Source organism: Myotis nattereri, assembly GCF_964212035.1.
Source record: "Myotis nattereri genome assembly, chromosome: 4".
NCBI classification, from domain to species: Eukaryota; Metazoa; Chordata; class Mammalia; order Chiroptera; family Vespertilionidae; genus Myotis; species Myotis nattereri.
In genome coordinates this window covers 99287903-99315326 of record NC_138079.1, presented here as the reverse complement: position 1 = coordinate 99315326, position 27424 = coordinate 99287903, and the positions used below count along the sequence as shown (strand labels likewise).

The following is a 27424-nucleotide window of genomic DNA, read 5'->3' as shown; positions in this document are numbered from 1 at the left end:
AAACTTTTCTTTAGGTTTGGAGTTTCTTTTGTGGACACCCAATAACTCTAACAAAAACTGCAAACTTCCCACACCTTTGCCAACACTGGACATTACCAGCCAGTCATTTCATCTGCAGCCAACCCCATGGTTAAAGAAATGACTGGAAGCCAGTGTGGCTGGAACAGAAAGGACAGGTGGAGCCTAGCGCAAGATGCGCCTGCAGAGGTGGTGACATCGGGCAAGAAGAGCGCGTGGCCGGAAGGAGGCCTTATAAACACCTGCTCTCATTGGTGCTCGCGTTCATTCACAAACACCCAATTTCCTGGGCAGATCTGGGTGCCCCGAGAGGAGCCACGCGCCCGCCGCAGAGGCGTGTCCTCCGCAGGCCCCGCCCCCGCTGCGTGCGCACGTCGGGCCGCCCTCGCGCTCGCCCGCTTGCTAGACTGTTCCTGACAGACGCGCGGAGGCTGCTGCTGACGGACGGACGGACCTGCGACCGGCCAAGTGGAGCCGAGGCTGGTGAGTGGCCCGCACCCTTCCGGACTTCTCCCCGGGTCCTCGGCGGGCTTCGGCCGGCGCTGCTTTTCGGGAGCTGGGTTCCGCCAGCCGCGGCCCGCCGTGTCCCCAGCGCAGGCCTGAGGAAGATCCGGTGGGGACGGCAATAACGGGGTGAGCGGGGAGGTGGCCGGGCGCGGGGGCGCCCCGCTTCGTAGACGACGTTTCCGAGGGCCGAGGTCGCGCTGGGCCCTCCCTCCTGGCGTCGCGAGTGCGCTGGGTGAGGTGACCCCGGGGTCGCCGCTGGTGGACTTGGCGTTTCCGGTGGGGGTTGCAGCTGCTGACCTCCCACCCGCACGTCCTTCCACCTTGGGCCCGCGAGGACCCGGACAGCCCCCCCCCCCGCGTCGGAGGTGGGTGCCCGGAGATGGGTGCCCGGCGTGGCGGCTTATCTCGGGCCATGGCTCTGCCCTTCCTCCATGTGACTCACCTTAGAGCGAAGGGCCCTTTGAGTCACTGTTATGACTTCGTGAGTGACCGCGGCCGCCCTGGCGCAGAGCGCCAGCTTGGGAGGGACCAGGGCCTGGGGCAGCCGGTTAATTTGGGCAGGGAGTTTACCTGTCACCTCGGAAGCACAGCGCTCTCCATGCAGTAATTGCCCCACAAGCGCTGCCAGGACCGCCTTGCACAGGGCCGGCCTGTCTGGCCATTTACATTGGTCTGATGAACCGGTTTTTGTGGCCTGTGGCTGTCATCCTTATTGTGTTATGGTTATGGTTCTATGAACCAGGAAATAAACATCGTCTAGTTCAGGAAGGCCTCTCCTCGGCCACTTCCCCAACCCTATGAGTTGATAGTTTTCCTACTTCTGAATGGGGTTCGTGATGAGACGGGGGTGAAGGAATTGACCTGCCTCCCACAACCAAGACGATGGCACATGGTCGGCTGCCTCCAGATCCCATGCGCTTTCCTAAACAAAGTCATAGAGATTGGAAACGGGTTATTTAAACTGTTCCCCGCCCCCCCCCTTAAACCGTCCTCCCAAATAGAAGGAAACAGGAACTTAGTGGTTTTGTGTGTTTGAGTTTCTGAGAATGGCGTTAACCAGTGTGTTTTGATTGAACTCCCATTTTAAAAATTTTTAGTTTTTCTTCTGTGAGGAGAGGGATAAGGAATACACATTAGTAAATCTGTGCTTCATTCTTTAGTTTTTTTCAAGCAACATCACGAGACAAAACATCAACAATCTTACCAGGAGCTCACAGTTCAATTGGGCATTTACAAGTTTACTTAGTGAAATTGGAAAAAGTTCTCAAATACAGTGCTTAAGCCAGAAAACGTTGGGTGAGGGTGTGTAAATTTGAGGGGCCTTGCAAACACAGTCTCATTGAGTGACCTCATCTAACTGGGCATTTGAAGAGGAAACTCTGTGATTATCCCATTGTCTGACTTGATTTGCTTTTTACTTTGCTTGGGCCAATAAACTGAGATGCTATGAGTCCTAGAGTCTGGAATTTGAGCTACTCTACAAATGCCAATGTCAATGAAAAGTTGAGTTACAGAAAGTAAAGTATTCATTGCATTTAGCTCACCCTTCATTAGAAAGCAAAACTGGACAGCTGGGACCTTTGGGCTGCCTTGATTCTTTTTGGTTTTTTCTTAAAATCTGACTCTTTTCAGAGTTCAATTGAACTCTGATCAGGATTGTACCAAAAACTGGAATATCACTCCTCCAGGAGGAAGATATTTTTGAAAATTGCAGTTGTATACTTCAATGTAAAACTTTAAAATTTAACTTGAAACTCCTTGGAGAGAAAAGAGGTGAAAAACTATAAATTACCCCCTGGTACATTACTGGCCGTGGTTAACCAAAAAGTTATAAATAGACATTTAATGCAGTCATTTTCAACCCATGTGCTGCAAGAGGCATACTGGTGTGCCGCAAGAATTTTTAAAACATGCAATTCCAGACTATTTAGTCAGGGGCACTGATCTCTTTTCCCTTCGATTGTCAGATTTAAAAATAACAGCAGCCAACACAACAATAACTATCTGGTGTGAATGAATCAAAATTATACTTATTTTTTTTGTCAGATCAGCAAAACAAATTTTTTTTTTTTGGTATTTTAGTAATTAGTTTATGTGTGCTATTTTGCTGACTTAATGCAATCTTTTTCTGTTAGTGGTAAGTAGGAGAATTAAAAGATTTGGGTAACATCTCCTTTTGTGTTCAACACTGTGAATGTTGTCTGATTTTAAGTAATTATATCTGTTAGGTTTATTTGTGCAAAAACATAGGATAAAAGCTCTGTCTTGTAATCTGAATAATTTCTCGATATTTTTGTGCTGCTGAAAAGTAGTGCCATTATTGGGATAGTTAATATAACTGCTAATACCAAGATCTTTCTTTAAAAAATATGTATGTATATACATATATATATGTATATATATATACACACATATACATATACATATATACACACACACACATCTATAATAATAAAAGTGTAATATGCTAATTAGACTGGACATCCTTCTGGACGACCTTCCAGATGAAGCCAGGGCTGTGAGGAAAGCCTGGGTCCTGGGTGCCTGCTGGCAGCGGCAGGAAACCTGCCTGGATCCTGGGTGCCAGAAGGAAGCCGGTGCCGGCAGCCAGGGGAAGGAAGGCCTACTCTTGCATGATTTCGTGCATCAGGCCTCTAGTATATATATAATTCATTCTGATGACCACTCAAGTGCTCTGTAATATTGTTCACTGTATGGTTTATTTTTCCATATTGACTCCATTTATTTATCATAAAATATTGTCTCCCATTGTATTAGACATTTTAAAGCCAACTAATGAAAACAGCTGAATCTCTCAGAAATTTTCTTTTTAAATTTTTAATAAATTTGACATAGTAGTAAAATATAGCAGCTCATAACTGATGGTCTGATTTAGCAACATTACATATATGAAAGAATATATAGTTACATTTATTTATATATTTTGCAAGAAATCTTTTCTGAGTGACCAGTGTCTCCCCATTTAAGAATAATAGTGGTTGCCCTGCCGGGTAGCTCATTTGGTTGGTGCATCGGCCTGATATGCCAAGGTTGCAGGTTCAATCCTATGTCAGGGTACATACAAGAATCAACCAATGAATGTTCCAATAAATAAATGGAACAAGAAATTGATCTCCCTCCCTCCCTCCCTATCTTACTCTAAAAATCAATAAAAAAAAAAGTAACAATAGTTAATGGAGTTCACTAAAGACAGTTTAACAGAGGATTGCATCTAAATTATAATCATGGCCAACTGAAATGGAGCTGGGAACTCTTTCTGGGTTGTCATATCAATCACATCTATATTCAAGACCTTACAAGGCAATATTCTTAACCCTTAACTAGGCTTTTCAAAACAGCAATTAAATTTATGAAGCTCTTAACAGTGAATAGGTTTTAATGTTACTTTGATATAAATTTAGCAAACATGCAATTTTTTATGTGATGTACTTCGTGGGGCAAAAGTAGATTTACAGTTGTGAGTATGCGAAAGTTTATTCTTGTATTATTATTTACTAATTATTGTATTATTTTTCATACAAACAACTATAAACCTACTTTTGCCTCACCCTGTATTTCTTTCCTTTTTTTTTTTAAGCTTCACCCGAGGATATTTTTCCATTGATTTCTAGAGAGTGTGGAAGGAGAGACGGGGAGAGAGAGAGAGAGAGAGAGAGAAATATCAATGTGAGAGAGATACGTTGATTTGGGGCTGGGGAACCTGCAAACTGTAGCTGAGGTATGTGCCCCTGACTTGGAATCGAACCCATGAACCTTTGGTCTGCTGGATGATGTTCTAACCATTGAGCAACTGGCCACAACTCCCTTTATTTCTTTTAAGCAAATATTTTCGCAGTAATCCAAGGGCTGTTTAGTCTGTTTATGGAGTAGGAATTGCATCAGAGTGCATGCATTTTTACTATTAAATGGTATAATGCTGAGGAAGGTTCTTTTTTAAGTATGTGCTTGAGTATCTCACCCTGTGTAATGTGTACAGATACACCGCCCTAGCCGGTTTGGCTCAGTGGATAGAGGGTGAGCCTGCGAACCAAAGGGTCTCAGGTTTGATTCTGGTCAAAGGCACGTGGGTCGTGGCTCGTGCAGGAGGCATCCAATCGAAGAGAGAGGGAAAGACGGAGACAAGTATCAAGAAATAGTCACAGAGCCTGTTTCTTGTTGCTTGCCTCGTCTCTCCCTCTCTCTTCTACTCTCCCCAAAAATCAATGGAAAAATATCCTCGGGTGAGGATTAACAACAAAAACAAAATAAAGTGTACAGATACATCCACTTTTGTTTGTACTTCAAAATGATTGAATCAGTTGGTTAATCCAATCAGTCTGTATCATTTTTGTTCAAGCAGCTATTCAACACTAGACAGTTTTGTTTCACATTTATGTATATGTATCCAAATACATACATATTCACTTGTATTAGAAGGTAAAAAGTAAATGGTTTGTTTCTTCCAAAAAATAAAGCTGCACTAGTATATTTTTGACCATGAGAAAAACATTTAAGCCCTTTGAGCTGCAGTTTCTGTATCTGAAAAATGAGGTTAACATTTGAATCGTAAAATCTTTTGTGCCTTGAATGCTTATTGATTTAAGAAGGGTTTCCAAATCTTTCTGTTTGGGCCTGGGAATCTGTGTTTTTAATTTCCCATGTGATTCTTGCTTGGGGCCCCTTGTCTAAAGTACAGGCTGAACAGAAAAGGGAGTGGACTGGCAAGAGGGTAGAGAGGTAAGTGAATAGGATACATGAGGAAAGGGACAACAGAAGAAGAAAGAAAGGGCTAATTGTTGCTTGACAATAATTACTGTCAGCTTGTATGCAAGAGGCCAAGCAAGTGGATATTCTCTTCCATCTGTTTAGGGGGGGAAATAATTTTTGTCACACAAATAGATTTGTTTCCTTCCCAAGAGTATCATGGGCTTAATTATTGTCATAGTTCTCAGTAACTTTAAAAGGGCTTTGGGGAAGAATGGCATAACAGAGACAGATGTCTTATACTCCACCTGTCTGACTTTTTGTAAATACTCCTAGCTTCCTGCCTTTCTCCTGATGAGCTCTCTCTCAGTCTTGGAAAACTCAAATTTCACTGTCTTGTATTCAAACCCATAATTATTTGAGGGCTGAGGGAAGGTGCTAGCATGATTAAGCAATCTGCCCTCATGCTTTCAGCTAACCTAGTTGGCTGGCCTGCCTCATCAGTCACTGTGTTGATCATATTTTTTATATCAAACAATGGGACCCATAGTTTGAACATTCGGGTGTAGTGAAGGAATTGATTGCTGGGGTAGGATATTTGAATCAGAATTGTCCTGGTTAATTTGGAACATAGGGCTGAATCTTTAGCATTGTCTGTATTGCACAATTAGTATTTCTCCTATGGGACATATTGTTGTGTTCTCTCTCTCTCTCTCTCTCTCTCTCTCTCTCTCTCTCTCCCTCTCCCTCTCCTCTCTCCTCTCTCTCTCTCTGCCTGCCTCTCTCTCTCTCTCTCTCTCTCTCTCTCTCTCTCTCTCTCGAGCTTGAAGCTGCAAGGTCTTAGGCCTCATTGTAGTCACAGAGCCTGCAAACAATATAAATGTTTGTTGATAATATAGCATGTCACAGGCCCAAGTGTAGACATCCCCTTCCTTGGACACTGGACCTGCTGTTCTCTCTGGCAAGACCACTACAGGCTGCTGCAGAGGAACTGTTATCACCTAGAACTGTTTCCAGGACAATTTGCAGGAGGGCAGGCACATGAAGGGAAAGAATCAGTAAGCAAAATTGAGTGTGGGTCAGGAGAGGGCTCTGAATAGTGTTTGAAGCAGATGAGAAAAGCAGATAGAGTGAAGGAGTGTTAAACCTTCACTCCCTTCCTGGCCAGTGTGGCTTGGTTGAGTGTAATTCCAATTACCAGTTAGAATCCTGGTCAGGCCACATGCCTTGGGTTTCAGGCTTGATCCCCAGAAGGGGGCGTGTAAGAGGCAGTCCATTGATGTTTCTCTCTCCCCCTTCCCCTCTCTCTTTTTTAAAAAATATTTTTTTATTGATTTCAGAGAGAGGAAGGGAGAGAGAGAGAGAAACATCATTGAGAGAGTCATTGATCAGCTGCCTTCTGTATGCCCCCTACTGAGGATCAAGCCTGCAACCTGGGCATGTGTCCTGACGGGAATCGAACTGTGACCTCCTAGTTCCTTGGGTAGATGCTCAACCACTGAGCAATACTGGCTGGGCCCCCCTCTCTCTCTTAAAAAAAAATTCAATAAAAACATTTAAAAAAAAGGATGAATCTCATTAAAAAAACAACAACCTTTACTCCCTTGGGTTTTTTCCTACAGGAAGGCAAGCGGAGAGTCAAGCTTTCTGTTTGCTTAGTAATAGCAGGTAGCCCTCTAACTAGAAAATAACTTAAAAAACATTCCATTTCTCTACCACACACTTGGGTTTCTGTCAATATCAGCAAAATTTCCAAGTATCTTTGCTCAGTGTCCTGTTTGTCCTGTTTTGTAAGACTTTTTGTGTTTGCAAAGTCAAAAGTGGGGTGACTGCCCTGGCTAGATGGGTCATTTGGTTAGAGCAGTAGTTCTCAACCTCCTGGCCCTTTAAATACAATTCCTCATGTTGTGACCCAACGATAAAATTATTTTCGTTGCTACTTCATAACTGTAATGTTGCTACTGTTATGAATCATAATGTAAATATCTGATATGTAGGATGGTCTTAGGCGACCCCTGTGAAATGGTCGTTCGACCGCCAAAGGGGTTGCGACCCACAGGTTAAGAACCGCTGGGTTAGAGCATCATCTCATACACTAAAATGTTGTGGGTTCGATTCCTGGTCAGGGCACATAACTAGGTTGTGGGTTCAATCCCCGATTGGGGTGCCTATGGGAGGCAACATATCAATGTTTCTCTCTCACATTGATGTTTCTCTCTCTCCCTTTCTTTCTCTCTTAAAAAAAAAATCAATAAAAACATATTCTCTCAGGTGAGGATTAAAAAAAAAATGGGGTTGACTAGCTGCTACAGGGTATGTTTTCTTGCCCTTTTCATTTGGCTTTTCCAGGGCATATGCTCAGATTTCAAAGAAGGTAATTTTTAAGTGCAAGCGCCTAAAGATAGAGGGACAAAGAAAAAGTGATATCTGCCCATTTGGCAATCATGTATTGCCTCTATGGTGTGCAGAGTATTGGCACTAAGCAGGCATGCAAAAACAACAACAAACCCAGCATAGTCCTTGTTCACTAGCAGTTGGCAGTCACACTGGGGACACGAAACGGTAAAATCACTTTGTAAGGTTTATGATTGTCATTCTGACACTCAGTATTCTGGGAGGTCAGGAAAGTGAAGAGCTGAGAAATGGAAAAGACAGGAGAACCTGAACTGTACCTAACCACTGGGGTTAGGTAAAATAATAGAGAAAAGAAGAGAGGAGGTCAAAGAAAGGGGATACCTCTCTTTAGCAAGCTCTCAGAGGTCTTATCCACAAAGAGAATGTCTCTCATTTTAGAATAGGGATTCTTAACCTGAATTCTGGGTCCACGGGTGAATTGTGGGTCTGGAATGGCATAGGCAACATTTTTTTTTTTATATGTGATTGTCCTGGAGAGAGAATCTGAAGCCTTCATATGATTCTCAAAGGAATCTGTAACCAAAAAAAGATGAATGATTCTTCTATTCTGGCAAATACCCTTCCATCTTCAGAAATACACTTCTCTGAATTCGTATTTTCAGATGAGGTATTTGGGTGGTAGATGAGAGACAGAAACCCTAGGATTACTTTGTAAACAAACAGCCTTTCACTGAACATCAACTGTCATGGGACATGCATGAGTGCTCATGCAAAAGACAGCATGTTCCCACATACACATGGTGTTCTAATCTGGTTTCCAGGAATAGGGCAACTAAACACCCTCAATGTCATACAGTCAGTTGTGGCTGATATAGATTTAGAGCTAAGAAGGAGTGTTGGAAGTGGGGCAAATTGAAGACACAAACCACAGGCTTTTTGGAAGGTCAGGATGTGTATCAAGAAGCTGTTGGAGGCCTGGCCAGTGTGGCTTGGTGGTTGAGCGTCGATCTATGAACCAGGAGGTTGGGGTTCAATTCCTGGTCAGGGCACATGCCTAGGTTGCAGGCTTGATCCCCAGCGGGGACGGGGAGGGCATGCAGGAGGCAGCTGATCAGTGATTCTCATCATTGATGTTTCTCTCTCTCCCCATCTCCCTTCCTCTCTGAAATCAACAATGTAAAAGAAGCTGCTGGAGTATTGGAAACAAGGTGTGAAAGAGTACATGAAGCCCTGGCCCAGCAGCCAGAAAACCCTGGGCAGGTCTGGGAACAGGGGCCAATTCCAGGACCAGCTTCCCTCTGCTGCTTTGGACATAAAGGCCTACGAGACTGTCCCAGAGCAGTGGTCACGTAGCACATGCATAGGAAATGGAAGCAGTTTCAGAGCTAGTTCCTAGTTCTCCTAGACCAGCAGTCGCCAACCTTTTGGACCTCATGGACCACCAGTGGTCTGCGAACCACCGGTTGGTGACCGCTGCCCTAGACCAGTGGTCAGTAAACTGCGGCTCGCGAGCCACATGCGGCTCTTTGGCCCCTTGAGTGTGGCTCTTCCACAAAATACCGACTTCTGCGCATGGGCCACAAAGTTTGAATCGCACTGTACGTGCATGCCCGCATGTGGTACTTTGTGGAAGAGCCACAGTCAAGGGGCCAAAGAGCCGCATGTGGCTCGCGAGCCGCAGTTTGCCGACCACTGCCCTAGACCACAGCCATTGACCTAGGCCGAGCTCAGAGTTCCTTGGGGTACTGGAGGAGCTGAGCTCCTGAGTCCCTGACCCTCCCCGCCACTTTAACTATGGATGCTCCACTCACTGCTCTTGCTTTGTGTTGGCCTTCTGTGTAGGGTTTGGTTGAACATACCTCTCAGAGCTCTGGAGCACGTGATGGCCTATAAGCTGTTCAACTGTTCCCCTCCCTGTCATATCCTCCCCCCCTGCAGTTATTCATTACTGCCTAATCATGTCCTTAGTTGACAGTACTAGTAGACGGTCTGGGCTACATGAATTTCTTCTTGATAATCATTAATGGAGACAATGATGTTTGACCAGTTCTGTGGACCTCTTGGGAATTACAAGCACCCACTTCATGTATCTTTAATTTATGTAGTTTGTGGGGGCTACCTTAAACAATAGGACGTTATTTAATTTTGTAGTGTCAGACTGCTGTGTTTTTTTTCTTTCAGTAAGTTGTGATTACTAGCATTTTGCTTTTTCCCCTTGAGATAATGATAACCTAATGTCTTGATGTTTTTCTTCCAAAATGTGCTTAGAGACAGGATGTGGGCTTGTTAGGAGATTGTACAGCTACTGCCTTCTTTGGCTTGACCCCTTCCCTAGAGTAGTAACAAACAAGAAGAGAACTGCCACTGTGAATTCCTTCTCTAAAGCCTACTGGGGGAATAAAGGTTTTTCAGAGTCAGACATCTGGAAGTATCAGGTGGTCTGTGCATGCATGGGATGGAGGAGTGCTGGCAAGTGTTTGCTTGCTTGACCGTTAAAATTTTACCTATCCATTTCTTTAAAGAAAGGGGGTGGGAGTATTGGAGGGGGGGTTTATGCTCCTAATCAGGCTTTTAAAGTCCTTAAAGTCACTAAATAAACAGTGTGTTCTCAGTAGTTGTATCTGCGGAATATAAGGAAGCCAGTTTAAAAACCAATGCAATGCAACATTTGTGAGTTATTTGATCACAAAGCATCGCCTATTTGGCTCCCTACAAGGCCAATCTCACCCCAAACTCTCATCAGCAGCAATTTTTGTAGTGAAAATGTTGCTCAAAAATGCTTACTCACTACTCAGCCATTTTTCTTATTTCTGGGATTCACTTTTAACTACCTTTGTTATCTGCTCTTTGAGAATACTTCATTTTGAGAAAACCTTGCATTCTGGAAATCATTCAGCCAATCAGCAAACCCTGATTATCTGGGTGCCCTGTGTTGGGCAGTAGGAGACAAAAATAAATAATCTGTAATCTGTAAAACAGACATGTAAACAAATAAGTAACAGGACATAAGTGCTATAACAGATCATAAAAGTCTTGCTTAAATTGAACTTTAATTAGCCTCTCAGGGCTAAGAAGCCAAGCCACATAGTTGCCATCAACATTTGCCTGCAATACCTATCAGTTTGTGTGAATTTCTCTGTTTCTCAAGATTCCCCAAAATGTCTTGAGGTTCTTCCTTTTCCATCTCCCAGGAAAGCAACCTTGGTTCCTTACCTGGAAAGACTGCTGAGAACCATGTAAAGTACAAGGCTGTTTTTCTGAGGGGCTTTTATTGGCCTCCAAAGTTAATCTTAATTCCTTAGAGTCTTCTGGTAACATCCAGAGACTATTCATGGTTCTTTCAAGTATGGTATTCCAGTCAAAGCCTTGTCAAGAGTTTTCAATTGTGTCCTGTTATAAAAAAGAACATATTCTTCTTGAATTTATGTAAACATATTGCCATGAAAATAATACTCATTAAGAGTTTCCAAAGTCTAGTGGGATCAATTAGAGAAAAAATAAACACCTCAATACTGCTTACAGAGGTGTAAATAAGGAAAATTACTTATATCTGAAAAAGATTTTAAAAAATCAATATTTCAAATAAAATAATCATAAAATTGTAACCCTTCTTATCAGTTTATTCAGTCCTGTGTAATTCAACTTAATTTTGCTTGAATCCAGTTTTTCTAATAGTTCTCTCCATCTGGCCTGATAACTGAGGGTGATAGGGTCAGTCATAATTTCAAGAAGTTCGCTAGACTGCCCATTAAGTTTCATATGATTTGCTCAGTGAACTGGGTGCTCCAATCACTACATATTTTGGTAGACGTATCCCAAGTGAGAAATACATTTTCTAACAATTTCTTTGTCGTTGTGAGGGCATCATCCTTGTTGCAAATGAAAGCTTCAACTCATCCAGAAAAACATACACACAACAAGAACATACTGATAATGCATACTAAGTGGCAATTGAATGAAGTCCAGCTAAAATGTACTATGGTAGATGAAGGAGTCTACCTGAAAAATGCCGAGGAGCTGGGAAGAACCAAATGGCCATCTTGAGTTTCCCATTGCCCCGACTATTCATTTAATTTCCAGCCATTGTTCATTCATATTAATTTCTCTGATTCAGGAGTAGATTGTTGCAATGTTACAGGGACATGAGGATAGCAAAAGTCCACAATGAGGGGTCATTTTTGCAAAAACAGAATGAACTTCATCCACTAGTGAGTGCCACATTCTGATACTCAGGTTCAGTTGTTTTAAGTGTGTCCCTCAATTTTTAATTTTTTATTGATTTTTTTTCAAGGGTGCTTATTTTTTATTAGAAATTATGACATTCATATTTGAAAATTAAAGATATATTTAAAATACCAGGTTTTACTTTTCTCTCTCTCTCTCTCTTTTTTTTATTGCTTAAAGTATTACAAAGGGTATTACAGATGTGTCCTTTTTTTTCCCCCCGCCCTTGACTATCCCCTGGCCTCCCCCACCCCCCAGCGTCCCATGTCCATTGGTTATGCATATATGCATGCATAGAAGTCCTTCGGTTGATCTCTTATACCCCTCCCTCCTGCCCCCCAACTTTTCCCGGCCTTCCCGCTGCAGTTTGACAATCTATTCGAGGCAGCTCTGCCTCTGTGTCTATTACTGTTCAAAAGTTTATAATGGTCTCTGTTATCCATGAATGAGTGAGATCATGTGGTATTTTTCCTTCATTGACTGGCTTATTTCACTTAGCATAATGCTCTCCAGTTCCATCCATGCCGTTGCAAATGGTAAGAATTCCTTCTTTTTTACAGCAGCATAGTATTCCATTGTGTAGATGTACCACAGTTTCCTAATCCATTCATCTACTGATGGGCACTTAGGCTGTTTCCAGATCTTAGCTATGGTGAATTGTGCTGCTATGAACGTATGGGTGCATATATCCTTTCTGATTGGTGTTTCTGGTTTCTTGGGATATATTCCTAGAAGTGGGATCACAGGTCAAATGGGAGTTCCATTTTTAGTTTTTTGAGGAAACTCCATACTGTCTTCCATAGTGGCTGCACCAGTCTGCATTCCCCCCAGCAGTGCACGAGTGTTCCCTGGCTGCCGGCTGCATGCCGGGGCCTTCCTTCGTCCTGCACCGCCCCCTGGTGGTAAGCGCACATCATAGCAAGCAATTGAACTGCTGGTCTCCTGGTCGAACTTCTGAGGGGACACTTAGGGTATTAGCCTTTTATATATATAGATAAACCTCGTTCTTTTAATTTCTTCCAAAAAATGTATTTCCATACCTTATACTTTCTATTACTAAAAACATCTTAATGAGAAATCTTAAGCCTCAATTGTCTCAATTGTCTCAATTGCTAGTGACAACTAAACGGTAAGCATTGGCCTGCAGACTGAAGGGTTGAGGGTTCAGTTTCCATCAAGGGTACGTACCTGCGTTGCAGGTTTGATCCCCAACCCTGTTTGGCACTCGTGTGGGAAGCAACCAATTAATGTGTCTCTCTTACATCAATGTTTCTCTCCTCTCTCTCTTTCTCTCTCTCTCCCCTCCCTCCTTCCCTTTCGCTCTCTCTAAAAATAATAATAATAATAAAGGTTTTGCCTTCTAGCAACTCAAATACAAAATAAATCAGTCCTGCTCCCAGGAAGGTACTGTGACTCTTTTTGTTATCTGTGGACAGTTACCCCACCTTTTTCTGTTTTCTGGTGGAAATTCAGTCTTCTCCAAAATCTCTGTAAAGGATATTTGATAAAGGTGTGTGTGAATCATAGTGCCCAAACAAATCTCACCTTGTCTCTCTATCTGATGAAGGGATGAGAAGAGTACTAGACTCATGTCCTTTGTTGAACTACTTCAATAGAGTACGTAACTGTACTCTCCCTCTCCTCCTCTCCCCCTCTCCCCCTCCTCCCTTTTCCCCCTCCCCCCTCTTCCCCTCCCCCTCCCTCCCCCTCCCTCCCTCTTCCCCTCCCCCTCCCTTTCTCCCCCTCCCTCCCTGTCTGTAAAATCAATTAAAAATACACATATCCTCAGGTGAGGATTTAAAAAATATATTAAAAAAACACCCCCAGAAAAGATAACACTGAAGAGATTTTATTGTGTACTAGGGGCCCGGTGCATGACATTTGTGAACTGGGGGGTGGAGGTGGGGAGGGGTGGTCCCTCAGCCTGGCCTGTGCCCTCCTGCAGTCTGGGACCCCTGAGAAGTTCCTGCCACCGCTGCTGTGCTTGCCAGCCGTGAACCCTGTTTCTGGCTGAGCAGCGCTCCTCCTGTGGGAGTGCACTGACCACTAGGGGGCAGCTTCTGCATTGAGCGTCTTCCCCCTGGTGGTCAGTGCGCATCATAGCAACCGGTTGTTCTGCCATTTGGTCAATTTGCATATTAGTCTTTTATTATATAGGATTTTTATTTTTTGAAATATATTTTTTATTTATTTTATAAAGGAAGGGAGAGGGAGAGAGAGAGAGAAACATAAATGATGAGAGAGAATCATTGATCGGTTGCATCCTGCACAGCCCACACTGGGTATTGAACCCGCAACCTGTGCATGTGTCCTGACCTGAATTGAACCATGACCTCCTGGTTCATAGGTTGATGCTCAACCACTGAGCCACATTGGCCAGGCCTGAAGAGATTTTAAATACTTAACATATGGAGGACATGCTTTCAGATACTTGAAACTAGATCTTCTGTTTCTCTGTAGTTACTATGGCAATGGGTGCTATAGAGATGTGCAGACCCAATTGTGACCTCCCCTCGGATGCCTCCAAGCTTCTGGCTTCATTGTCCACCAAGGTATAGCAGGTCTGGTTGCTTCCATTCAGCCACCGAGTGGTGGTGGGTACCATCCCCTCTTCCTCCCCTTTGGGACCAACCATCTCCAGCCCTGCTAATCCACCAAAGCAAGGCTCCTCAGGGAATAATCTTCTCTGGTTGTCGTGTAATCTGAGTGAGCTAAGGTGAGTGCTGTAGGGACAAGCAGCAGCAGCTTTTGAATTTTTAAATGGGAGGCTAAGCATTTACTTCTCAGAAATAGAATTGAGCTCACTTCTCATACTAAAAAAGCAAATGACACTCAGTGGTTTAGAAAATCTGTCCACTGCATGTGTAAATGCAGTGTAGTGTATATAGCCTGGCTTTCTCTGTTGCTAGTAGTCTGGTGACATCATATTCATCCCTCATGCATGTTAGCTGTGGACACGGGGGGCATCATGTTGCATTCAGAAGGAAAAAGGTTTGGTCCCAACTTGACTGTTAACTCTCTGAATGATCTTGGCCATATTACTTAATTCTCTTGATGTTAGTTTCTTCATAATCAATGGATCCCTGATCAAAAGTGACAGCCTGGTGTGCCCCAGTCTGTTAGACTTTAGTCTGGTTCTCTTCCTCTGCATCACCCTTTCGTGGGTGAACTTGAGGGCCTTTTGCCTCTCTGCTAAGGTTCCATTAAGCCTGTTTGTGTTTGTAAAGAGGAAAGCACCCCGGAGCTGATAGCACTTCTAGGTTTTCCAAAATGGAAATTTAGCAGAAGCATCTTAAACACCTACTCTCTCCCTCCACCCCCAAATGCTGTTTGTACTCATCTTTTGTGAAAGAAGTTGAAACCACAGATGACAATTGTTGCACCTGAGTGAAAGGAAATTTAACTGACTCATACTTAATTCACAGGACACATGCTTTTAGATTGTTCCAAAGTTGGTACCTCAGGGTGACCCATAGTCTCATCTGCATTTCCTGTTATAGCCAGCCTTGTGGCATGTGTGATGCCTAGGCTTTGTTGTAAATCCTAGCCTGACCATTTCAGAATTCAGGCAAGGCTTCAGCCCCCACACCCCAGATACTTCTCATGGGACTAAAGCATCTTGATCTTCTCAGCCCTCAGGGACCAGGCAGAGTCTTGCATTTATTTCATTGTTAGCAGGAAGTGCTCTTTACCAGGACTCATCCTTAGCACCAACAACAGTAAAATTCTGGCCCCTTCTCTGAGCTCTTCCATGTTTCAGGTTCTGTCCTGGTATCTGCTTTGAATGCTCAGTGATATTTGAGCATGCTAGAGATAAGCACACTGCCCATGAGAAAAGCCTGCCAAAGAGGTCTTGGACTTGCTGAGCAATGTCAGTTTTTGAGGTTACTAAGAGGCCAGTGCCTTTAGACTAGTTAGCAGTTGTTTTGCTTTCTGGTCACTTGTTGCCCAGATGTGCAAATGTATGTTTAGTAAATCTGATGTAAGAGCTCTGTCCCCAAAGTCCCCACATTTCCAGGACTCCTTGTCAGAACTTGCTCTTTATCAAGAGGTTAATAGTCATCAGTTCAGTGAACTGTGGGATTGCATTCACCCAGTGATTAAATGAAAGGGCTGAAGCTTGTGTAGAAGATTTCCTGAGGAGTGGCAGCACCAGAGTTTAGAGACCTCGGGCCATTCTATATAATAAAAGCGTAATATGCAAATCGACTGAACGGCCAAACAGCGAACGACCATCCGGATGACCATCCACGACCATGCTGTGACACCCACTGGCGCCAGGCCAGCCAAGGCAGGTGTGATGCGATTGGTTGGTGGCCTGGCCATTGCCCCATGATCGCCCTGCAGAGGGAGGTCCAGGCCACTGACCACCGGGCTGTGGCGGGTAGGCGGGGCCTCCCTCTGCAAGGGAAGCCCAGGTCCTGGGTGCTGGAGGGAAGCCGGTGCTGGCAGCTGGGGGAAGGAAGGCTTACTCTTGCACGAATTTCGTGCATTGGGCCTCTAGTTTATTCTATAAAGTCAGAAGCTGTTGACCTAGATGCTGTGGGTTTCCTTAGAGTTTTGCGAGGCCTCTCTTATCAAGTGCCTTGTTGGGTTAGAGTTGATTCACACTATCCACTGCTCCCAACATCCAGCTCAGCCAGTATGGAGCAGCATCTGCAGTGTGGATTTTCTAGCTGCAGTGGTCACATGTCTCACCTTGGAATGAACAGCTATTCCCATGTCCTGATGCTACCAGAGGATGAGGGCTGAGTCAGAAGTACTCAGGTGTGACCTCAGAATTATCTGTGGAGTCACTGGATTTCACATTCTTCCTCAGTGTTTCATAATCACCCAACCAACAACTGTCTCAGTAAGAGATTATCAGTAATTGAAGCAGCATTACATTTCATGAAAACAGCTACACAGGCTAGCTCATTTAGTCTTCACAGCACACATGAGAATGTGAAGCAAAGAAAGTTTTGTTATCCTGTTTTATGGATGAGGAAACAAATACTTTCAGACGTTATGACTTACCTACAGTCATGGAGTTACTAAGCATTAGGATTCCAAATCTCAAACAAAATCTTTTTAGCTCTAAACCATTCCCTTTGTGCAGGACCCAGTTGCCCTTCCATTCCCGAAGGTGAGCTGGGTCTATAGCAATAATCAACAGTGAGCTGAAACCCAGGAGTGGCCCTAGTAAACTGACACGTCCTCTCCTACCCCACATTCCAGCCTCCCTGAGGTTTGTCTGCTTATTTACCTAACTCAGAAAACAGGTTGTACCTCCTCAGCACATCCGTTTGCAGGACGGATGCAAAACTGTCCGATGGTGTGGGGTATACCGTTAAAAGTGCTGGATTTTAAACAGTGCTAAGGAGACAAGTTCATCTCCACACTGCACCAGGAACAGGGCTTTTTCCTCCTGTTGAGTTTCCTGATATCCTAGCAAGGTCTGAAAAACTCACCAGGTGTCTCTCTTAGGGTAGGTAGACCAGCTGGTCAACAGCTGTGAGTTCATTCTCAATTCTTTTTGTAACTTTTGAATAAGTTAACATTTGTTATAAAGTGTTTTCACAGTTATTGTCTTATGTGATCCTCTCAGTATTTGAACGATGGGTAGGTATTCATTCTATTTTACAGGTGAAAAATTGAGAGAGCTGGAGAGGTTTGGAAGCTCTGAAGAAATGCAGCTTTCTTTCCCTGGCTTGTTCACTTCTGTTCCACAGTAGCCCGAGCATTTTTTTGTTCCCCAGATCGTATATAGGGGTATAAGTACGATGTTAGAATTTACTCTTTCTATGTAGATACTCAGAACAGAACTTTAGTGATAGGCAAACACCTATTTGTTTATATCTGCTGAGAGTATGTGGCACCATTAAGCATTGACTTAGCTTGGTTATGGTATTGTTAAATAGAAACAGGTATTCTCACTTAAAAGTGAAAAGCCTTTAGGCTATCTAATGAGAGAAGTAACAGGGAGAGTCTGGGATTCTTTTTAAAAAAATATTTTTATTGATTTCAGAGAAGAAGGGAGAGGGAGAGATCAAAACATCAATGATGAGAATCATTGATCAGCTGCTTTCTGCACACCCTACATTGGGGTTCGAGCCTGCAACCTGGGCATGTGTCCTGACTGGGAATTGAACTGTGACCTCCTGGTTCATAAGTCGACGCTCAACCACTGAGCCACTGGGCCGGACAGTCTGGGATTCTTGTATTCTGTGTTTTACCACCAAAAATATTTATGGGTCACATATGACACATGGTTTCTGTAGGAGGTAATATATCATTTTTGAACTGCTACCCTCCTGAATATCACAATATAAGTGGTTAGGGTGAGATCATAAACAAAGATGTATACAATTAAGAGGTTATTTGTTCTGCCTGAAGAGTGGAGAGAATAAACACACACACAGCCACAACCACACAACCCATGGCTGTGGGAAGGAAGCTGTACTAGTTATCAGAGGCTGGCCTTCAGATAGAAGGAACCAGAGGCCTCACTGACCTCCTTTCTGGCTAAGGAAAGGAGCCAGAGTCTGATGGATTGCTTGCCCTCACAGGCGTGGTGAGGAGCAGCCTGCTGGGTCAGGGTTAGTGGATGTGGAACTCGACCTGTATGGAGCAGAGAGGTACTGGGGAACCAATGTGCAGCTCTGATTGTGGAAAGCATCTTAGGGCAGGGACTGCAGGGGAGATCCTCAGCCTTCCAGGAGCAACAAAGAAAACACAGCATAGATAGGTAAATGCAATAGCTAGCCCAGCTGGGCCCTGAGGTGTGAGAAGGGCCTGGGCCAGCTCAGAGGCTTGAGAAATATAAATAAGTCATTAGAAAATCCATACCACAGGAGGGGAGTTGGGAAGGAGAGGGAGAAAGAAGGGAGTCAGTCAGATCTGAAGAAAGGTAAAACCAGCTTTCATACCAGCTAATTTAGAGACATAGTACCCAATTAACATTTTTGTTATTTTACTTGGTATTTTAGAATTTAATTAATATTTTCTTATTCACACACCGCCTCCTTTTATTTAGCAAGCTTTCTCAGTAAGCATTACTTTTGTGCAACTGCACCAATTATAATTCAGGTTGGTGACTCCCCAGGATGCTGGGTTCTAAGTGCTTTAGAACATGGTATTGGACTCTGAGAAATAGTCTGAGGGAGTCTTGATGATTGGGCTCTTAGGAAGCTTCTGATTTAACATAAGACCTTATGTATCTTATAACTGAAAATTTGTACTCTTTTACTAACCTATTGCCCCACCTGAGCCCCTGACAACCACTGGTCTACTGTCTGTTTCTGTGACTTCAGCCCTCCTCTTTTTTTTAAAGATTCCCCATATAAGTGGTACCATGCATATTTTTTGTCTGCTTACTTTACTTTTTTTTTTTTTAATCCTCACCCGAGGATATTTTTCCATTGATTTTTTTTTTAAGAGAAAGTGGAAGAAAAAGGGAGAGATAGAGATCATCAATGTGAGAGAAACACATCAATTGGTTGCCTCCTGCACATGCCTTGACCAAGGCCGGGGACAGGGAGGAGCCTGCAACTGGGGTACATGCCCTTGACCGGAATCGAACCCAGGACCCTTCAGTCGACAGGCTAATGCTCTATCCCCTGAACCAAATCGACTAGGGCTTATTTCACTTTTTGATATTTATTTTCTAAGCATTCTTGGAGAACATCAGTAAGCCACAATCAAAATATAAGTACAAACAATCCTATTTAATATTTACTGAGTGCTATGCTAAAACTTTACCTTCCATGTTCTCATTTAATTCCTGTCATTAATCCCATTGCTAAACCTAAAGGAAAGGGAAGGTTCAGAAAGATCATGCTGAGTAAACCACTGTAACATCCCGAAAGGTAACAGATGTAACTATATGCCTAGAGAAAACTCAGAAAGGATGTGTACCAACAATGGTTATCTCTGTGGGATAAGACAGACATTGGTTTTTTTTTCTTACTTATTTTTGTTGTTAATCCTCACCTGAGGATATTTTCTCCATTCTTAGAGTGAAGTGGGGTTGAGGGGAGGAGGAGGGAAGGCTAGAGAGAAAGAAAGATTAATGTGAGAGACACGCCGATCGACTGCCTCCTGCACACACCCCACCAGGGCTGGGGATTGAACATGCAACTCAGGTATATGCCCTTGACCGGGAATGGAAAATTGAGACCCTTCCATGTGTGGGCCAACGCTACAACCACTGAGCAACACCAGCCAGGGCTATTTTCTTCTTTATAACCTTTGAAAAGGACCATTTCATACTCTTCTTCCCTCCCCGCCCCCCCTTGACACCTGTTTCTGGGTAGAGTAGATAGAAAATGCTCAGTAAATAGAAAAATGAAGGTCTGTTCTTTCCTTGGCTTGATTTGGCCCCAGTGTTGGTAGCTCTGTGCATCTTTGCTGCTGTTCATCTGGCAAGTCCCCAGAGGGGGCTGCCCCTTTGCACTGGAAGAGCGGAGGCCTCCAGGGTGGAGGATGAGCTTGTATGGTGTAGGGCCGTGTTTCCCTGGCTGACGGAGGCCCACTCCTGGCAGCAGATACTGACTAGCCAACTCGTTATTTCCTTTAGCCCAGCAGAGTTTGGAGTAGACTGGGGACAATCAGCTTGCTTGGTGACTCAGTATAGCTGATGTAGGTTGTTGGGTACCTTTTGAGCTTCTCTCCTTTAAAGTGAAGCTGCTCCAAACTGCCTGGGTTAACAGTTTAGTGCCCTGCTCCACTGCCCTCTGCATGAGGCCACCACGCCTTTAACAGGTAGGACGGCCTGGCTACAAATGTGCTTGCTGCCAAATCAGAACTGTTGCACTTTTTTTTCCCTTTAAGCTTTATCTATGATTATGTATTTTATGTTTTAGGTAACTTTTAATTTTGATACAATTTTAAACATAAAGTTGTAAGAACAGTACAAAGAATTCTTGTGTACCTTTTAACCAGTCACCATAAGCATTTTGCCTTGCTTCACTGCATGTCTCCCTCCCTCCCTCTCTCCTGTACATATATGTACACACACACACATACACACACACGTTTTCTGAACCATTGGACAGTAAGTGGCAGATGGCCTGTTTCTTTACTTTTGAATACCTCAGTATGCACTTCCTAAAACAAGGACATTCTCTTACATAATCACAGTACAAAATAAAAAAAGCAAGTTCAACACCAGTATAGTGCTACTAGGAGCCCAGCGTGCAATTTAAAATCGCGCAGTGCCACCCACCCTCCGGTCTGGCCCTGCCTCCCTCTCTGGCCCTTGAAGCAGCTGCAGCTGCTGCTGATCAGGCCCCAGCGCAGACACACGGAGGCCCCTGCCACTCCGCCCCGACGCTGCGCGCGCAACCTCCTGTCCAATCAACTCGTTATGGTGTCCCAGTTAATTAGCATATTTCTCTATTTTTTTTATATATAGATTACCTAATCCACTGTCCATAATAAAATTCTGTCCATATTCACATATAGTCCCAGTGATGGCAGAGCTTTATTAGAAGGAAAACACCCCTGAGAAGTGTGGGTGACTCCTTGGTGAGGTGGCTCTGAGGAGAGCAGAGCTAGCAGGTTATTTGGGGAAATGACTGATGTGGGCTCCACATCACCTGTTCCTTTTATCTCCACAGGGCCCAAGGAGTAAGGGCAGCAAGAACCACACTCGCAACAATGTTAATGGAACTGGAGCCCTCCGAGGGGGTAGAAGAGTCAGAGAAACAGAGGTCCGCCCCGAAAAGGGAAACCCCCAGCAGGTGAGGATGGGCCACCAGCGGAGCCAGGGCCTGCATGCCTAGCACACGTGGCTGCCTGTGCTGCAGGCACCAGGTACAGTCAGGAGCCCTGCTGCTGTGGCCCTCAAAGTGCCTGGCCAAGACAGCAGACAGCACCCTGGGCTGCTCAGCACTCTCCCTGTGTGTCCCAGAGGAGACAGGACAGGCACTGCTAAGGGTGCTGAGTAACAGAATTTGATGGTGATCCTGGTCCTTTTTCTTCTAAAACCCTAAGCATTTTGTCGTCTGGGGAGAGAAAGAGTAATTAGAGGCAAAACTGGCATCTTTTCCAGTATCTTCCACAGACTCTTAGAATGTGGGAACAACTCCAACTCCAGGGGTTTTTCTTACAGGGTAGGACCAGTTCCTCTAAGCCTCAAGTTACTGGGGCCTGTTCTCCATTATTATCCTCTCATCATTGGCAAAGTTCTCTCTCTCTCTCTCTCTTTGGTTAATCCTCACCCGCGGATATTTTTTCCATTGAGTTTTAGAGAGAGTGGAAGAAAGAGGGTGGGAAGGGAGAGAGAGAAACATCAATGTGAGAGAGACACACATCGATTGGTTGCCCCCCCCACATGCACCTTGACTGGGGCTGGGGATCAAATCTGCAACCCAAGTACATGGTCTTGACCAGGTCTTGTGTGTCTTGACCAGGAATCGAACCTGAGATCCTTCAGTGCGCAGGCTGACACTAACCACTGAGCGCACTGGCCAGGACGCAAAGTTGGTTTTATAACTTGAAATAATTGCTAATATTAAATTACTGTCAGAATGTGAGTGATACTTGCTACTCTGCTAAAGAAGCCAGCAGAGGCTGGGCCATGAGAGGCCAAGTTTTTCTCACTCTAGTAGACAAGATTGTGTGTACATACAAGCCCCTACCAGTGCCACCATCTTTAGGGTCGTGCAGTCTCTGCTTTGTCTGGAACTGGCATCAAGCGGCACAATTTCATCCTGTGTAATTTTGTTAGGCAGCACACACAGGTCCTGCTTGGCTCCAACTTTCCCAGCATTTGTCTCATTCTCAGCGACATGTAATCCTGAAGAGGCTGTGGGTCTAGAAGATCCACAGTCAGTCCTTCACAATTGTATGTATTCTGGGAGACATTCCCCAGGGCTGGCTATTCCCTGGAGAAGTCAGCAGAGGGAACACAGGTGTGTTTCTTTGGGTACTAGGTGGCCATAGAAGCAAAGCATCGTTCATTTGGGTAGTTCAGAGACTGGGACACTGCTGAGAGGCAGGCCACAGTTGTGCCCCGTGTTATGCAAGTCTTTGGTAGCAGACATATCTGTTTGCCCTCGCTTCCTGGTAAGACAATGCATCTATGCTGGAGTTGAGTTTCTGAGCAGCCCCTGCCCATCAGCTTAGCAAGCGACATGCTGAAGCTGAGAAGGGCTAATTCATATACACATGTACATGTATATATATACACACACACACACCTGGTCTCTCTCTAGCAGTGATTTTCAACTTGTGTGCTGCAAGAATTTTTAAAATGTGCAATACCTGACTAGTTAGTCAGGGGCACTGACCTCTTTTCCCTTACATTGTCAAATAAAGAAATGACAACAGCCAACACAATAGCCATCCAGTGACTGCCTGTTTTGAACCATAAATATATAGGTCATATATAGAGTTGCATTTTATCGGTCACATCACAAATTAAGGATTGGTTAATTCTTGGTATCAGAAAACCTTATATACAAGTACTAGAGGCCCGGTATACAAAATTCATGTACTCGGTGTCAGGTGTCCCTCAGCCTGGCCTGCACCCTCTTGCAGTCCGGGAGCCCTTGGGGGATGTCCGATTGACAGCTTAGTGCTGCTGTGGAGGTGGGAGAAACTCCTGCCACCGCCGCTGCGCTCCCCAGCCATGAGCCTCCTTCTAGCTGAGTGGCGCTCCCCTGTGGGAGCGCACTGACCACCAGGGGGCAGCTCCTGCATTGAGTGTCTGCCCCCTGTGGTCAGTGCACGTCATAGTGACCTGTCATTCTGCAGTTTGGTTGATTTGCGTATTAGCCTTTTATTATATAGTAAGGATAGGCACCTGATTTTTTAAAGTCAGTTTGGAGCAAAAAGAGTAGGTAAGAACTGTTATTTTTATAAATCAATCATAATTATACATATTTTTTTGGTCAGATTGACAATATATTTTGTTGTGCCACAGAATTTTAGTAATTAGTTTATGTGTGCCATGAAATGCAAAAGTTTGAAAATCGCTGCTCTACAGGATGGCTGACCTCTCTGAGCTCCTGAAGGAAGGGACCAAAGAAGCACATGACCGGGCAGAAAACACCCAGTTTGTCAAGGACTTCTTGAAAGGCAACATCAAGAAAGAGCTGTTTAAGGTTTGTGGCTCGGTCATGGATGGGTTCGGGTTAGGGGGCCATCGTCCCATGAGAAAGGTCCCCCTGGAGTTGCTCCAAGGGAGAAGCAAGGCCTTTGTTACACTCTCCTCTTTTCTGATGCCAGGCTCTAGTGTCCATGGCTTAAGTGGAATAACATAGTGATGTAAAGAAAGCAGAAGTATCCATGTCCAAAGAATTCACCATGTCATTCCTTATAGAAACATGAGTTTTCTGAGGGTGTGAAATAATTCGCTGTATAAAAATGGGCTTTTGGGGACAGGAAAGGGGGTTGCTGTTCAAGCCTTTGCCTTCAGCTGCTCAGACACGGTGGGCGGTGGGCTCTGGAGCTGCTACCCAAGGCCCACAGTCCTTTCCATTGGTCTCTCCCCATCACCCTCAACAGCTGGCCACTACTGCACTTTACTTCACATACTCAGCCCTCGAGGAGGAAATGGACCGCAACCAGCACCATCCAGCCTTCGCCCCCTTGTACTTCCCCATGGAGCTGCACCGGAAGGAGGCACTGATTAAGGACATGGAGTATTTCTTTGGTGAGGACTGGGAGAAGCAGGTGCAGTGCTCTGAGGCCACCCAAAAGTATGTGGAGCGGATCCACTATGTGGGGCAGAATGAGCCGGAGCTGCTGGTGGCCCATGCCTATACCCGCTACATGGGGGACCTCTCGGGGGGCCAGGTGCTTAAGAAGGTGGCCCAGAGGGCTCTGAAACTCCCCAGCACAGGGGAGGGGACCCAATTTTACCTGTTTGAGAATGTGGACAACGCACAACAGTTCAAACAGTTCTACCGGGCCAGGATGAATGCCCTGGACCTGAACCTGAAAACCAAAGAGAAGATTGTGGAGGAGGCCAACAGGGCCTTTGAGTACAACATGCAGGTACTGCTTGGGGCCGGGTGGAAAGGGGCCTCTGATAGTGTGAGCTGATCAGAACTGCCCAAATGGACACTGGTGCATTAGGACAAATGCTCTGCAGCCAGCCCGAGAGAAATTCGAGGGACCAAATAGGCCACAGAGGGCATGAGTCCAGTGATAGCTCTGCTTTACTTGATAGACCGCCTCTGTGTTTTGTTTTTGGGAAGGGTGAGGCCTCACCATGATGTGAGCTTGGGGAGAATGGAGTTGTCTCCCTCCCCTCACCACAGGATTCTGGTTTTGAGGAATGGAGTTCTTCCTTTTTAGCATGGATTGCTATGAAAAGTCTTGCTTGGTGAGTTCAGGGAGAGAACAAAGGAGAGCAAGGAGCATAACTCAGTTTACAGGTACCCTTTAGATGGGGCTGAGGCTGATTCTGTCCCCAGAATCCAGGCACCAGTCAAGTGGCCCTGGAGGGAAGTGAAGCATCAGCCTAACCACAGGCCCGTCAGCCCTCTAACCTGACGTCAGGGGGCTCCAGGGTCTACTCAGGATGGGTCAGCCCTGCTAGGGCCTTATTCTTCCATATTCCTTTTCCTATTGCTTCTCGCTAAAAATACCCAGCAGCTGGAAGTGGGGAAGTACCATGGCTCAAAGAGTGTTTTTTTACTCTCATGTCTGTACCTTGGATAGTTTCAGTCGTGGGCTGTGTGTGGTTAGTGCCCGGGGAAGATCCACCATGGTCAGCAGCTGTAGGCTGCTGGACAGCACAGGTACGACCATACTTCCCAGAGCTTGTGCCAGGGAGAAGTGCCAGGTCAGTGTCCCCAAGTGCAGCTGCCGCTTTGCTGGTTTGCACCCCTGAGCAAACCTTACCTGCTGAGCAAACCTTACCTGCTCCAGCTCCCTCTGCGCAGAAGAAAGAGGTTTTTCTCTGAAAGCAGAGTTAAGCAGTCCAGTGATGGTGTTGCTCCTCTGCTCCTTCAGGTATTCAATGAACTGGACCAGGCTGGCTCCTTGCTGGCCAAAGAGATCGTGGAAGATGGGCTCCCCGTGCACAATGGGAAAGGAGATGTGCGTAAATGCCCCTATTACACTGCTAACCAAGACAAAGGTAGGTCTTGTATATCCCGAGCTCTCCTCCTAGGGCAGGTGTGTCAGCATTCCCACTGATGCCATGTCCCTGTTGGTGCTGCCACACAGGTGCCCTGGAGGGTAGAAGTTGTCCCGTTGGAACAGCCATAGCTGTGCTGAGCAAGCCCAGCCTCCAGTTCATTCTGGCCGCCAGTGTGGCTCTGGCTGCTGGCCTCTTGGCCTGGTACTACATGTGAAAGACCCGTCACCACATTGGCGCCCTCCTCCTGAGTGACTGCTGGCCCGCTCCCACCTCTACCTGTGACAAAACCACCACCCCAGGTGACTTTTTAAAAATGCTGGGTTTGAGAAAAGCAACCAATAAAAGCCAGACACTAAAGCCTCTGCCTGTTAGTGTCCTCTGCTGACAGATGCTGAGCTGAGTAGAGGCTCACCCTTCCTGCAGCCGCCCAGGCTGTAGCACTGGGAACAGCCAGTGCAGCTCAGTGACCGGCCTGGGCCTGTGGAACCAGCTCTGCTCCTGGGCACCCACACCTCTCACCCTGAGGTTTTTCTCCTTTTGTTCTTCCTGCTGTGTCATCATTTAGGTGGGTATCTTTCCCCTGCTGGGAGCGGAGCAGCCAGCCAGGCCAAGGCGAGGTGCTGTAGCCCTGTGGGAGGGAAGGGACTCCCCGAATGCTCCTGCTCTACTGGGGGGCTCACCTGGGCATGTGGTGAGCAGACAGAAGCCAGGCTTGCCTGGGCAGCCAGTCCTTATCTGTCTCTAGCAGAAACCCCAAGTGGGGTGTGTCCAGCCATGGCCTATCTCCTCCTGACCTGTGTCATGCTACAGCACTCAATAAAGTGGACTCTTGACAGCTGCCTCCTTCCTGGCACAGATGTCATCCTCGCTGGTCTCTGACAGCCTCCTCCTGCTGTGTTCCAAGACTGCTAGTTACCTTATAAATAAGCATAAAAAAACCATGTACTTGTATTGAATAATTGTCTAAAATAGAAATGTGAACTTAAATATTTTTATTAATAGGCATCTATTGTTTTATATAATTGAGGATCTGAACATTTTATTCACAAAAGGGTTAAATGATGGGGAAACTTTTTTAAACTACTGACCAAGACTACTTACCCCTACAATTCAGATGAGGGTAGGGGCAGAGCTGGCCCAGAACTTGGGGCCTAAACTGTTCTCCCCCGCCCCTCCCCCGCCCCCCCCCCGAAGCCTTAGCCCAGTGTCTCTGTCTTGCTTAAGGGAGTGAAGCTACCTGCTTCCAGAGTAGGATGACCCTGAGCTTCACTTGGAGGGCTCCAGTCTATAGATCCCATGGTGGATGCTGTGACGTGGAGATGGGTAAAACCAGTATCAGATAGTAAGATAGTCAACACATGCCCTGGCCCAGTCATAGCTGGAATGCCAGGGCTCCTCCACACAAACTCTGGCTTGTTTTAAATTTAATTAGGTACTTAAATGTTAGTGTCATCCCTGGCAGTCGGTATAGCATAAGCACTGAGAGACCCTGAAGACTTGACTCCCTGCCCTTAAGACTACCTGTAGCCCCACCCTCTT

General features: G+C 45.3%; 1 protein-coding gene across 1 annotated transcript; it reads left to right on the top strand.

The window, feature by feature from the left end:
* The first annotated feature begins 14 nt into the window (after nucleotides 1–14).
* On the top strand, nucleotides 15–26888 carry HMOX2 (heme oxygenase 2). The gene is made up of 6 exons (XM_081089207.1): nucleotides 15–501; nucleotides 21408–21530; nucleotides 23780–23897; nucleotides 24301–24792; nucleotides 25756–25882; nucleotides 25972–26888. Exons 2-6 carry the CDS (start codon nucleotides 21448–21450, stop codon nucleotides 26097–26099), a joined length of 948 nt encoding a protein of 315 aa, XP_080945333.1. The 5' UTR covers nucleotides 15–501; nucleotides 21408–21447; the 3' UTR covers nucleotides 26100–26888.
* Nucleotides 26889–27424: the final 536 nt, after the last annotated feature.

Excerpts from the sequence above, each read along its gene's own strand:
- HMOX2 (XM_081089207.1), top strand. The coding sequence starts at position 21,448 with ATGTTAATGGAACTGGAGCCCTCCGAGGGGGTAGAAGAGTCAGAGAAA. Across the intron at positions 23,898-24,300 it reads TCAAGAAAGAGCTGTTTAAG|CTGGCCACTACTGCACTTTA; the intron begins GTTTGTGGCTCG and ends CACCCTCAACAG. Across the intron at positions 25,883-25,971 it reads CACTGCTAACCAAGACAAAG|GTGCCCTGGAGGGTAGAAGT; the intron begins GTAGGTCTTGTA and ends GCTGCCACACAG.